The 15,687-nt window shown below is 34.9% G+C and overlaps 1 protein-coding gene across 2 annotated transcripts in view; it reads left to right on the forward strand.

Moving 5' to 3' along the window:
• LOC131041410 (alpha-N-acetylglucosaminidase) overlaps positions 1 to 15,687 on the forward strand; it is a 286,676-nt gene that overhangs the window by 192,117 nt on the left and 78,872 nt on the right. For both annotated transcript variants that reach the window (XR_009105026.2, XM_057974485.2), the window contains exons 15-16: positions 1,352 to 1,462; positions 6,011 to 6,258. Coding sequence is in view for 1 of the 2 variants with exons in the window: in XM_057974485.2 (XP_057830468.2) it covers positions 1,352 to 1,462; positions 6,011 to 6,258 (359 nt within the window). In the remaining variant the exon portion in view is untranslated. The remainder of the gene's footprint in view (positions 1 to 1,351; positions 1,463 to 6,010; positions 6,259 to 15,687) is intronic.

Raw genomic sequence — 15,687 nt, forward strand, 5'->3', positions numbered from 1 at the left:
TGGGTGTCCTGATTGCTAAAAATCGATATTGATATTGGCTGGTTAAACCGCCAAGTAGTTGTTTAATTTTCAGTATTTCATTATCCCGCTGAAAAGTGCAAGTGGCTTGTCTAACCGCCAACATGTATTGCTCTTAGTATTTCATCTTGCTAATGCTAATGGATGAAATTATTGTGTTTAAAATTGAAAAAAACTAAGGGGGACATTTCATTTCTGGTCAACTTTTTATTCATTTATATTGCTGCATTTTTCGTGAATATTAAGTGCTGCTCCGTTTAATCATAATCACTACTTTCTGTTGTTAATACCATCACTGCTCTTAGTAAACATATTAATTTATGCCTTCTTAAATGAAAATCTGTGCTAATTAAATCATGATTGCTCCATATTTAAAACAAACTTCACATTATTTTAGGCAATACATATATGCATTCAATTGCTGCTAAGGAAATCGACCAGTGTATGAAGGATATTATTTAAATTTATTTCCCTAAGACTTAGGCGCCAATATGGAGGAGTATAGGACGATACTTAGAACAATTAGTGGCCTTTGGCCATTAGATGATTTCATGCATCTTCCTTAACATCTTCAAGTTCCATTGACATCAATGACAATAATGTAATCTTATCACCATTGACATCAATGACAATATGTCCAACAGTATATGATTAGTGGCATAGTTAATTTAAATTTGGGCATATTATATTTAGTGAAAAATATTTCATAATATCAACGTATAATTTCCTCAAAACTCTTAGAGTTTCTGTAGTGGTCTTAGGGTCATGCTATGGCTTCATATATGCTATTTTGGGCCATTGCAGCTAATTGACTTGGACAAAGACTTGTATCTCATTAGAAAGTTTTTGTAACATGCTTCACGATGGCTTGTATCCAATACTATCATGATAATTACAAGTGTAATATTCTTAGGATTCTTGTGTCTTAACAAACTCTAAATGAGTTCTAATTTAAGTCATTCTCAAGAATCAATAGACATTATTCTTGATAGGCAGATGAGATAAATACCATCTTCCATTGAATGGATAAAAGAGATTTCCAATATATAGGATAGCCATATGTTAAACCTTATGAAAAATGAGCTTCAATCATCATGGCATATATCTTATCCTTAATGAGAAACAAATATAATATGTTGTTGAAGCCTTATATATTGTGTTTCTATAGGGATGTAGGATTTTATTAGTTTATGGATCTAAGAAATATTTTAAATCCAAAAAAATTCTTACTCTAAAAATAGCCCTTTCACTATGGACTTTTATTTATGCCCCTTTTCAAATGAACATCGTTATCTTAAAGTTTGGTTCTTCAACGAGATTTGTGTTCCTGCAGGAGTGGATCAAGAAATATCCAACAAGAAGATATGGGATAAATGTACCGGCAATACAAGAAGCTTGGGACATTCTTTATAGGTCACTGTACAATTGTACTGATGGAGGATATGTAAGTTTAATGCACCTTTATAATTACTGATAATCATTATTTATCATTGCGTGAACAAAATTAACAGGACAAGTAGATAGCTTAGAATACATCAAGGCACTGTGTTTCTCCTCTGAATCGGCAGACTCAGTTCTTAATGGATTCATTTGTTTAATATCAGAATTCATATTTTTTTGGAAATTTCTATTCACTGTGCATGAAATCAACTCACGTTATGGCTTAGCGTATGTGCTTAAAGTCATTTCATAACTAATTCCACCTACATTTTATTCAATTTGTCATATGGTAATTAGGTTTCACACACAACAAAAACTTAATTGTGTGTAAATAAAACATATATTGGAAATATTATTAGTGATGAATTTTAGTTGAATTCAAGATTAATATCTATCTCTTATCTTATAAGAGGAAAATAACTTTATTTTCTTATTATAAACATGGAAATCAATATTGAAATCCATTGATGTTCTAGGAGTTTGGCATCTAGTCTATGATGGCTTATATGTATCGGAACATCCTCTGTTTAAAATTAATTATAATGCTTTATAATAAATCCATATATTAATACATGAATAATGTATCCTTGATTAACTTAGGGAATCGACTAAATATCATACATAAATATCCAGGGCAACACACTTAAAGTCTTCCATTTTTATATATCCAAGCATATGCATATTTTAATAACCAAAAAATGAATAGAAACACTCAATGAAACAAGATCTTGCATAGTAGCAGTTAAATCAAAGGCCATTCTTCTTTCCTTGTCAAATGAAACTGTTACTTTTGAGACTTTGATATTTTAGTATACTTAAGAAAAAGAAAGTTATAAGCTGATTTCATGCTTACCTTGAATTAGTTTGCTTCTGCAATTTAAAATGTTGAAACTTTATTTGTATTCCTTTTGCCAAAGGAAAGTGACTCTGTCTAATGAAAGGTCATCTTCGAAACACATATATAACTGCATTGTTCCTTTCATTGCTTCCACATCATATACTTATGAATATCCTTATTTATTTCACAATAAGATCCTGAACTGAAACTCGATGACTCTTCTCCCTCTTCCTGATATAGCTGTTGAAAATGATTGCACTGGCTCAAAAAGTTGCCCATCAGCAGAATGAATTTTAGTATTTGGTTGGATCTTCTTCTTTATTGGACTTTTCTATAATATGTTTATAGATGTAGTCCTCTTTGGTAAGCCACAGAATTCTGGATTTCAATCTCCACACTATCTCTTCTTTTGCAAAAGATTGAGCATCCTATTCAAACATATTGCACCAAAAGGTCTTCAAAGAGACCTTCAATCTTAATTTGTATTTCCTCAAGCTGAAGCTTAAGGGTAAAAAGACTTTGACCGTTGCTATGCATTTTCAGCCATCATCACGTGCATGCTCTTGTAGACTGGATTTTGTTCAACCACTGCTGATCTGGAGATAGGTAGGGTGGTGTATCATGCCAAGCCTGTTCAAAACCCTCCTCTTAGAGACATATAGAGGAATATTTGAAGGTGATGCGATCCCATTTAATCTTTTTATTTAAGACTAAACTGATGGGCTTATGATGGGAGATGAAATTTCGAAGAATTTCTAAGAGGGAAGATCTTCAAAAGCACCTGTCAAAAGTAAGAGTCTGTCTAACAAATATTTATATGTCCAAATCCCATCATCTTATTTGATCAAGTGAATTTCCCTTTACCAAGTTATAGATCTTCCAAGTCGTGAGTGCTCATAATATCTTCCACTGTTTCACAATCTCTATCCTAGATAGGAAGACTTCCCCCACCTCTGCTTTTTGCTTTGGCTTTAAACAAGATTAAGGTGCCTTCCAAGCACCCAATTTATAGGTTTGTTTTTGCTATCATTTTCATTGAAGACAGCCAACTTGCATTTTTATCCAAAGGGTGATTAGGAAGTACACGTTAGTGATTGTAAGTAGTGGTTTTCTGGTCTTTCCTCTTAGGGTAGTTCTAATCCAGTTTGCATTCAAAAAGGATTCTTCAAGTATAAAATTAGAGGGCCAAGCTATAACAATCCCCCCAAGCACCATTTGAAGAGATACCTATGCTTTCACTTAAAGGCAAAACTCTTTAATCTATGGAGTTTGGATTTAAGCTTGCAGATTCAGTTACCTGAACTAGCAGAATGTATAGTTTCTCATTATGTAAGATGCCTTAAAAGAAAAACCAATTGTTTATTCCTAAGCCTCTTATGGTACAAGAAAGAACTAGCATTGCTTACATCGTTTCCATTTGGCTTTGATGGCTGATTCCAAGGTACCCAATATGTCAGCAACAATGTTTCTGCTGCCCCTTTTAAATGCACCTTTGTATTCTTTTCCTGCCTATACTAGATTGAGCTTTGAACGAGGATCCTCGTCATATATAATGTGTCTGCTTGCTTTCCTCAATTTGGGTCGGAGTATTGTGCTCGGTTTGCTCTTTTTCCATAGCTTCATCAAGCACAACTTTTTTCTTTTCACTGTTTGCCTCGTCTTCCTCAAAGGCATCCACATGATCTAAAACTGTAAAAGGATTGGAGGAGGAAGATCCTTGTTGGGCTACCCTAATTGCTTAGCAGTTTTGTTGTATCTACGATAAGAAAGTTGAAATTCCTCATTTTGAGCTTCATGGGTTTTGGATTCTTTTGACTTTTCATACAATCTATCACTAAATGTCCATGTTTGTAGCACAAACTACATTTGAATGGGATTCGCTTGTAATCTAATTTTTGAGAGAACATCAAGCCATTCATCCTTAAGTTGATGACTTCAAGAGGCCCTTTGATGAGGTGCACCTCCTAATAGATATATGCTACTAATTAATTCCTTTCTTTGGGTTCAGGGCACATTTTGTAAACCGCATTCATGTTTATAATGACCTCAAAAGTCTCTTCATGCAAATGCAAGAGGGGGCAAGGAAGTCACACTCAGACATGTACCTTGGAGAGGTTCTCCTCAAGGGGGTCAGTTAGGGTTCCATTTATTTACAGAGAGGCCTCAAGAACCCCAAAACAAAGGTATATTCTTGAAGAATAGATTTTTATCATCTTTGTTGGAGAAGGAAACAATTAAAAAAACCCTTCCATACTAGGAGATTTCCATGCTGCCTTGGATTTTTGTTCTCGATTCTCTATCAACTCAATGCTCCAATGTTTTGGGAGAGGGTCATGCACAAAGTATTTACCTGCCAAAAGATTAATCAACTATTCATCGATATGGTCATGGGGGATATCCAGAAGGGAAATTTCATCTCTTCATCTAACAATGAGAAGATCAGCTCTCTATTTAACATGTTTCCAATTGAATGCAGCTCCAGAGACAATCTGCTTCAGCAAGCAATGCTTTTCTTCACTTGAATGAGAACGGGAAGCCTTCTCCCTATAAGTGAGAGAATCCATTGAAGAGGACAAGTGCACTTCAAAGGGAGAAGGTGGTGATGACAGCAGAACAACGTAGCTCAATCACAATCATATAGACCTTGGATATTGCTAATCAGGATATTATAATGAATCAGAATTATGATAGAGATGTTGTAGTGCAGGAAATGATGCTTATTGATGGATTATGTAATATAATGATGCTTGCATAAAGAGTATTTGTACTGTTTGCTGCATAAGCCTCAAATAACAACTAGGGCTATAGGCATGGCCAATGAAAGTTTGATGCAATGAAATATTGTTTGTATCCATTCATACAATTTGCATGATTCCATAGGGGGCTTCAGACTCATTCAAGACTCTTTAATGCCCTTAATTGGTTGATGTGTCTAGATAAGTACCTAGTAGGCCTTTATGATCTTGCTGACTTTCTTTTGACAAAGTGAAAGGAAGACATATGATCCACCCCTTAAGTGATTGAGTATTTGATGTTTCCTCTTGTTGTATATTATAGGTGTTTGTCCAACAATTTATCAAGCTCTCGGACAACAGGATTAAATTTTAGTTAATGGATGTAGAGAAAAGTTTGAAACTTTCAAACATAGATCTCAATCTCTAGTCAGAATGCTTTGTGCTTTAATTCAAAGGATTGTAGAAATAAAGTGTGCCACCCTCTTATGAGTGTCAATAATCATCAAACATGGGGTGATTTATTGACTTGAGATAGTTTCCTCCCATAGCTCTGCCTACAGATACTATGAGATAATGATATCACCTTTCCTACTACCACATGGTGAAATACTAATCAATAAATGAGTTAAGTATTGCATATTCCTCTTTCTAAGACATCTGCATTTATGCAAAAGCATCGTGTTGCATATATCTTCAATGTTTTGCTTTCCTTGACTTATTTCTCTCATGCAAAGGTGGTAGCCAACATCATATGCAAAATTTGGGTTATTTTCTTGCATTGTCTAGTTTTCATTTGCAGATACCTTTCGGATTATTAGTTATTACTAAACCTTGTAAATCAATTTTAGACCCATTTCTTTTAAATCTTTTATTGATAGACAGAAAGTAAACTTTTAATTTCAATTCATAGAAAATGTAGATCTCCATTGATTTTCTTGGATTTGTGAATTGATTTATATATTGCTACTTTTTGGAGCAGGACAAAAACAGGGATTTTATAGTGGCATTTCCAGATGTTGATCCATCCCTCATTGCAGCATCAAAACCTATGATAGAGACCCATGCAGTAGGAAATTACAAGGGTAAAGAAATAACAAATATTTCTTTAGTGGCAAAAAGTTCATCATTTGAGCAACCACATTTATGGTATCAACCTTCTGAGGTTATTCGAGCACTAAATCTTTTTCTTGAGAGTGGTGATGTGCTATCTGAGAGCCTCACATTTAGGTAAAATTCTGATATCAACACTTTTATTTTTAAAATGATCTTTCAAATCATGGTAGCTTTGGAGACTTTGTGAATAGCTTGCCTCTTAGTTCAATGTTTTCTTCTTTAACTTACATTTATCATCGTAATCCCCTTATCCATGTTGCTTAGTAGAAATTTCATGTAGCCAAATCTACCTTTTTTGTGCTTTTGGGCTTGGAGGAGCATAATGAATGAGGATATAGGATCCATAAGAAACATTTTATTACGAACCTGCTCGATTCGTTGCATCTCTCAAGGGTTCATTATGCTCTGCAATGTAGTTTGCATAGGAAAAAAGTGCTTCTAATTGAAAGTTACCATACTTAGGTTATTCATTAAGGATCTATAAATAATAAATAATTTGAAGTGCTAGACTTCATGAGGAAATGAATGGAATTTCAATTTTTTGTTTGTAGGAAAATCTGAAAGAACTCTTTAAAGAGGATAATTTATTTAGTAATCGACCCTTTGGACTCAAACCAATTTTCTTGAGTAGAACTTCATTTAGACAGCTTAGTGTGTGTTTCAACTTTCAATAAATTAGTTTACCAAGTAACTTGTTATGTTAAGCTATCTCCAGACTTTTCACCCATTATATCTTATTTTGATTACAAAATGGAACTAGAGGTATGACCTTTGATGCTCATCTTAGACTCACCTGTGTTCTTTTCTTTGGTATTGAAATATCATCATTTCTATAGCAATTCATAGATGTTACTTTTTCTATTGTATCATTGTTACAGTTATATCTATTTTGTACTTTCGATTCAAGCTAAAAAAGAACATTTTAGGGCGCCTATGAATATCAAAATTGGGGAATCCTACATGGCAGCATAAGGAAAGTTGCATTTCATTAGTCATGGACAGCAGTTTCACTTGTCAAGGCAGTGAAAATACACCTAAGAACAAGTGAACAACCAAGAATAAACAAGGCATTCAAGAAGGTTCTTAAGGTTGAAGAAAGGGCATTCTACTGGCATTAATATATGTCAAAGGCAGAACCTGACTCATTATCACCTTAAATCAGACAATTAGAAGTATCGAAAGCTGAACCCAAGGTTGGAGAGGGAGTGACATCAACTGCCAAGGAGGATTGGGAGCCAATTGCCTACACTCTCTCTAGACAAGAAACAATCACCACATAGACCAATGAATCGTCTACTTCAGAAAAAACTAAGTTACCAAATCAGGATTGAGTTCTGGTATGGGTGTCTAATTAGACACACTACACTTATGACAATTTTTTGGGGGGGAATCTGGGTAAATTTTAGGTACGTCCATATGAAAATCATATAAAATATAAATATTACATATTTACAACCTAAAAACTATCTTACATAAATACCATACTAATATTAAGCTATACTATACTAAAATAGTATTAGCTATATTCGGAAAAATCATATTAATACAATCCTATCTATATTATTTTAATATGGTTTATTTTTTAATATATATTCTAGAAAGTTATATTTTTTTAAAACCATCATAATATTCCAGTTCATATGGTATTTCCTAGTCTCCATGAAGTTTATGTGTGCAATGCACAAAAATCCATTTAGAGAATTTTAAACTTTCCAGTTGATAAGGCATTTTATTTAAATATTAAATTTATTGTGCTTAAGAAGATAGCAGGTATTTAAAGGTGTTTGGGAACTTCTTTTCTTAAAAAAAATTTTCAATATTATAGTTGACAACCTTTGTTGCTATTCAACTTTTCTTTGGGAGTTGTTTTTGTTGATGCGGGAAATTGTACTACTACTCTTTCAGTCCACAGAGAATAGAATGCTAAGTATCCTATCCTTTCTTGAATAAGGAAATCCCTAATGTTGTTTTAAGTGATCAAAGGGGACAACCTCAAGGTTCCAACTGTCAGGTCTTGATGGCTCAGGATAATTCAACGGTTGATGTGTTTTGCTGGTAAACACAAGAAAACTTATGAATGCAACAAGCTGGCCTGCATTTGACAATGCTTTGGTTTCGAACTAGAGAAAATAAAAGCAAAAGAGATAGGGTTCAGAAATCCTAAGTACAATGAAAGTAACAGTTGATATTGCGGGTAGAAAAATTTTAAATAACTAATTTTTGTTTTGCCAGAAACACCCTCACAAGTCCACAAGAACAGTGCAAGCTGCTAGGAAACAACAGATTTTCAGACTATGGACATTCATTCAGGCACCCAATTGTGGCACACCCTAAGACAAATACCCACAATTGAACTAAGCACAATAAAAGGGTTCAGACTAACCATGCATGGGGACCTATAATCAGCAAGCCTCCAATGGTATGAACTTGCAATCAAATCGGATACCCTCACACTTCACCATTAAGATCATTGCACTCTAATTATCTAAATGAAAAGAAACCATGCAAAAAAGTTTGGGCAAATGGCAAAACACCATATTCAATGCTTTATTCATCTACTCAAGTTGCCATTACAACAATTTTTGCCTAGCAGTCCTATTCTATTCTACTCCTGATCTGCTAATTGCTAACTTGCTAACTCTACAAAAACTCTAACTCTCTAACAATCTAACCCCTTTACAAAAGAGAGGCATTGGCCTTTTATAGATTTTACAATTTGAATCAGTGGCTAGGATTGAAGCCATCCAATGGTTGCAATCTGCCTTCTAGAAGTTCTGACAGCTTTAACCCATGCCTAGTAATTGTCATAACTGCCCAAGTGCCTTTTCAACCACTTCCTCAGCTACCTACAACTATTATCAATCAATTTTGCAACTCAGGTTGTTGAGGTGTAACTTGTGTTACCCCTTTGTTTTAAATTGCATAAGTGGGGCCCACAGGTAGTCACATTACAATAAGGCAATTTTTTTACAAGTAGAATGATTTTTTGTTGTTTCCAACTCTGCATTTCTGATTTTGAATATGCCTTTAGCATCACTTTGAGCCCTGTTGATACCTTCCAAAGATTCAGAATGGTATCATTTTGGTCTTGATGTACTGTGGTTGTATCTTTCATCTATAGCCTTAGCTTTCAACTTGTCGCTAGTGGTGATGAAGGTCCTTCGTTGGTTTTGTTCTACTTTCAGCTCTGTAGCATGTTCTTCATCAGCGTTGCTCTGTGGTCATCATTTTGATCTGGCGTGCTCCTTTCGGTGGCGTTGATCGACAAAAAAATGAGTCAAACTTGAATCAATTACCTTGAATATTAAATAATTGCAGCAAATATTTAATTGCTTTCAAGGTAATGTTGGGCTTTTCTTTGGCGGTGTCAAGATTATCATTGTCATTTTTTGGTATAAATTTCGAAGATGTTAAGATAAAATAACATAAGCGCTACATTTAAGAAAAATGTCAACTACTTTATTTTGTGCATTTTAACTTATATCCCAACCTCTTTTAATATTTTGCTCGGCGTTGTGAGGAGTTGGTTCAGTTTTTTAAAACTTACGAACCTTCCCGTTTAAAACCGACTTGAAATATCCCCTTACTTCTTTTTCAATTATTTCCACTTACAAACATTACAAGCACCCGTTAAGGTTAGAAAATAATAATCAAATTACAGCTGAAACGTAACCCTTCCACTTTCTCATCACCAAGAGCCCAGTGTGGGAAGGTGAGAGCATACGGTGATAAGGGGATAGTTAGCTTCAATAATCCACTGGAAATCACAATACTGGGCAGCCAGCCAGCCCCTTCCGCTTGTTCAGCGAGTAATAGAGATTTTAACAACAGTTTGGCGGTATGTCCAGCCTATTACAATGCTAATGAAACTGTAGTAAATAAAAATCACTCAACCACTTATTCAGCAGAAGGACTGAAAATGATAATAACAATCTACTCAACCGCTTATTCAGCGGGAGGACAAAATTACATTAAGAAAAGATAGGTGGCAAAGACAACCTCTTCCACTTATTTAGTGGGTCTTGTAATACAATCCAGAAAGAGCTAGTTTTTAGTACTACTAATCAGCTTTACAATATATAGCATGAGATTTTAGATTAAGAGCATCACTGCCCATCGTTGTAGATAATTAATTATGCTCTCCAAAGCTAATAAAGACTAACAACTCCAAAACACAATTCTCACTATCAATTTTCAAAATCTGATACACAAAACAACATGCTAGAAAACACAGGCCAGCGACTTCAAGACTCACAAAAACAACTCCAAAACAGAGAATAGAATGCTAAGTATCCTATCCTTTCTTGAATAAGGAAATCTCTAATGTTGTTTTAAGTGATCAAAGGGGAAAACCTCAAAGTTCCAACTGTCAAGTCTTGATGGCTCAGGATAACTCAACGGTTGATGTGATTTGCTGGTAAACACAAGGAGACTTATGAATGCAACAAGCTGGCCTGCATTTGACAATGCTTTGGTTTCGGACTGGAGAAAATAAAAGCAAAAGAGATAGGGTTCAGAAATCCTAAGTGCAATGAAAGTAACAGTTGATGTTGCGGGTAGATAGATTTTAAATAACTAATTTTTGTTTTGCCAGAAACACCCTCACAAGTCCACAAGAACAGTGCAAGCTGCTAGGAAACAAAAGATTTTCAGACTATGGACATTCATTCAGGCACCCAATTTTGGCGCAGCCTGAGACAAATACCCACAATTGAACTAAGCACAATAAAAGGGTTCAGACTAACCATGCATGGGGACCTACAATCAACAAGCCTCCAATGGTATGAACCTAAAATCAAATCGGATACCCTCACACTTCACCATTAAGATTACTGCACTCTAATTATCTAAATGAAAAGAAACCATGCAAACAAGTTTGGGCAAATGGCAAAACACCATTTTCAATGCTTTATTCATCTACTCAAGTTTCCATTACAACAATTTTTGCCTAGCAGTCCTATTCTATTCTACTCCTAATCTGCTAATTGCTAACTTACTAACTCTACAAAAACTCTAACTCTCTAACAATCTAACCCCTTTACAAAAGAGAGGCATTGGCCTTTTATAGATTTTACAATTTGAATCAGTGGCTAGGATTGAAGCCATCCAATGGTTGCAACTGCCTTCTAGAAGTTCTGACAGCTTTAACCCATGCCTAGTTGTGTTCTTGAGCCTTGTGACGTTGATCAATGAAAATTTTTAAAGAGGTGTTGGTGCAATTGTTCCTGATGATTCTAACATGCTTGTTGGTGTTTCCTAGTCGTGTCCTATTTGTTTTGGCGATCCGCATTGATCGTTGTGCAAGTTTTTGGTGACTTTTATGAACCGGTAATGATTTGTGTGTTATGCGGTCTTTTTGGTGTAGCATGTTGCGGTTGATTTTGGTGGGATTTCCGGTGGATATAATTGTTTGGGAATTTGAATTAGGTCCATGCTATGTAATGTAAATCATAATATCAGTCCGATGGTCGATCTTTGTATCGTGTAATGTAATTTTTGTAATTGTGAGTTGAGGGTTGAGGGTTTAGCCGACCTTGTTATCAAGGTTGATGATTTATATATATAGGTGCGTGTTAGGTCCAGGAGACAACTGAGAGAGGGGGGTGAAATTGTTGTCAATAAATTTCAAACCAAATATAACTTATCCAAACTTAATGCTTAATACCGGTAAACCAAACTTTATGCCGGTAGACAGTCTTAACAGTTAATTGCAGTACTGGTAAAGTTTAATGCATGAAACAAAAAGACAATAACATCCACAACACATAACACAGATATTTGTATGTGGAAACCCTGTAAGGGGAAAAACCACGGTGGAAAGCCTTACCCACAATCAGATGATACTACTGCAGATAGTATGTGTGTACAATGTGGAGTTTGCACATGCAAAAAGGCCAACTGCCTAGAGCTCACTGCTCAATCACAAAATGGAAGTCACACTGACTACAATTGGATGGTTAAATCCAATGATAATGTACTGCTCAAAATAGCATCTTCATATGCTGGATTCAGTACCGGTTTAGCTTTGATTTGCCTTCTTCAAACCTTCCTTCAATCTTGAATGATGTCTGCATGTATAGCTCTGCTTATATTCGCATATACCTTATTATATTCCTCTTCCTCTTACTTACATTAATCTCACAAATGAGATCTTACATTTATACCATAACCTAAGACCAAATGAGTAGGTCGGCTCACTAAAGATATTACAATAAAATCAATTACAAATGAATCAATATGTGATGCATCATGTCGGCTCAATCCATTTACAATAATAACAAATCATCTTCATGATGTGTCGTGCTGATCTGGAATAGATATGCTTGCCGGTGCATAACCTGGACCTATTTGCCGGTAACAGCAAATATGCAAACCTGATTAGACCAATGAGCAAATTACCAAAACAAGTGTCCAAACAATGTCTTCGACATAACTAAGTAATCTCCAAGTCATTCCAAGTGCCGGTGAACCAGATACCGGTGACTGTGCATAAGTCACTAAACATGCCGGTGAACATAATCAAGAATCTCCAAGTGTTGATAAGTGTTGACATCAATGACAAAACCATACCAACATATCCAAAATACCAACAATCTCCCCCTTTGGCATTGATGGCAACACAAGATGGAAAAACCATCAAAGTGCCAAAACAGAAATGCCAAAAACTAAAAACCAACAATCTCCAAAAGAGATTATTAACCAGAAATCAAAATACATATACAGAGGGTAACAATCTATCTAACAATCTCTCCCCAAAAGATAATGTGTTTTTCCATATATATCTCTCCCCCTTTGACATCAAATGCCAAAGCAATACAAAAAGCATATTCAACATAATACAAAATACCAACTTATCAATTTATCCAACTACTCCCCCTGAGAAGTAGCTCTCCTCATCAAAGCTGGAAAAAGATTTTTCTGTTAATTTTGTCTGTTTGATGACAAACATCAACTGTCTAAGTCTCTACTGGTGGGGGTATAACCCCAAGTTGCTCTCTGAGATATTCAAAAGTCTCCTTAGGCAAAGGCTTAGTATAAATATCTGCAATTTGCTCTTTAGTATTCACATAAACCAATTTCACTTCTTTTGCTTCAACATTCTCTTTCAGAAAATTGAATTTGATAGAAACATGTTTAGTTTTTGAGTGAAATACCAGATTCTTAGATATATCAATTGCTGTCATATTATCACAGTAAATAGTTTTAGGTTCCTTGCATTTTACCTTTATGTCCTTCAACATTTGCTTAATCCATAATACCTGGGTACAATTAGTTGTTGCTGCAACATATTCTGATTCTGCTGTTGATAAAGATGTGCAACTCTGTTTCTTGCTCAACCAAGAAATTAATTTGCTACCAAGAAAGAATGCTCCATTGGTGGTACTTTTTCTGTCATCTACATCTCTTGCCCAATTTGCATCTGTGTATGCACATAAATCAAAATTTCCATCTCTAGGATACCATAAGCCAAGGTTTGTAGTGCCTTGTAGATACCGGAAAATCCTTTTCACTGTTGATTCAAGATTTTCTTTAGGAATAGTCTGAAATCTTGAAACAATACATACTGCATTCATAATATCAAGTCTTGTTTGTGTCAAATACAGTAAACCTCATATCATAGACTTGTATCTAGTCGGATTAACAAGTGTTGATTCATCCTTCAATGATAGTTTATCAGTTGTAGTCATAGGTGTGCTTACCGGTTTAGAGTTTTTCATGCCAAATTTCTTTAGTAATTCCTTCAAGTGCTTAGATTGACATATGAATATACCTTTATCAGTTTGTGAAATCTGCAATCCCAGAAAGAATTTTATCTCCCCGATCATAGACATTTCAAATTCTTCCTACATCTTATTAGAAAAGTCTTTACACAATTCATCTTCTCCTCCAAAAATTATATCATCAACAAAAACTTCTATAACCAAGATGTCATCATTAGTCACTTTGTAATATAAGTTGTTGTCAGCATTACCTTTAGTGTAACCAATCTTCAAAAGATATTTGTCCAATCTAGCATACCGAGCTCTAGGAGCTTGCTTTGGTCCGTATAAAACTTTCCTTAACCTGCAAACCATATCTTTGTCATTTGTCAATGAAAATCCATCAAGTTGTTCAATGTAAACTTCCTCTCCAAGATCACCATTCAAAAATGCACATTTAACATCCATTTGATATACTTTATAGTTCTTGTGTGCTGCAAAAGCTAAGAATAATCCGACTACCTCAATTCTAGCTACCGGTGCAAAGGTTTCATTATAATCAACTCCTTTCTGTGAATATCCCTTACACACTAATCTTGCTTTGTTTCAGATTACCTTACCATCTTCATTAAGTTTATTTCTGAATACCCATTTAGTTCCAATTACATTTTTGTCTTTAGGCCGGCGAACCAATGTCCATGTGTTATTCTTTTCAATTTGTTCCAATTCATCTTCCATAGCTTTAATCCAATGTTTATCTTCACATGCCTCATTAACTGATGCTAGTTCAATTTGAGAAATAAGACATACCTCTTCATTTGTCAGTCTTCTCTAGTCATATTACCTTGATACTTGTTCCCAATTATCTGATTTTCAGAGTGGTTCAATCTTACATACCGGGGTGTTTTTACTTGCTGATGTTCCTCAATCACTGTTGAATTCTCAGATGATGTTGGTGTGACTGGATCAACATTCTGTACCAGTGTACTTATTGTAGGTTCATTTGATATTATCTCTATTGCCGGTTCAGAGTCTATGTACCTTGAATTACCTCTAAACTATTCATCAATCTTCACATTTACACTCTCAACAATTTTTTGCAATCTCTTATTAAAACATCTATATGCCTTGCTTTTAGATGAATAGCTAAGAAATATTCCTTCATCACTTCTAGGATCAAATTTGCCAATATGCTCATCTCTTCTAATATAGCATTTGCTTCCAAATATTCTGAAATATTTAAGAGCAGAAGTATTACCAAACCATAGTTCATGAGGGGTCTTACTGGTTTCACCTTTGATGTGAACTCTGTTGAATGTGTAAGCTGTTGTATTCACTGCTTCTCTCCAATATACATGAGGTAGATTTGCTTCTGATATCATGATTCTAGTTGCATCCAAAATAGTTTTGTTCTTCCTTTCCACAACTCCATTCTGCTGGGGTGTCCGAGGTGTTGATAACTGTCTCTTAATTCCATTCACTTCATGGAATGTATTAAATTCCTTAGATGTGAATTCACCTTCTTGATCTGATCTCAAACATTTGATTTTCTTACCGGTTTCATTCTCTATCATCACCTTGAATAGTTTGAATTTCCCAAAAGCTTATGATTTCTCCCTGAGAAAAGTAACCCAACACATTCTAGAATAGTCATCAATGATTAGCATAAAATATCTATCTCCTTGTAAACTTCTAGTTCTTTCTAGACCACATAAATCAGTATGAATCAAGTCAAGAACATTATTGGATTTTTTTGGTATACTCTTAAAAGATGCTCTAACTTGCTTTCCAAATTGACATTCCTTACGTACCGGGTTGTGAGGCTTAACAATCTTAGGTAAAT

This window comes from Cryptomeria japonica, chromosome 7 (assembly GCF_030272615.1).
Source record: "Cryptomeria japonica chromosome 7, Sugi_1.0, whole genome shotgun sequence".
Taxonomy (NCBI): Eukaryota; Viridiplantae; Streptophyta; class Pinopsida; order Cupressales; family Cupressaceae; genus Cryptomeria; species Cryptomeria japonica.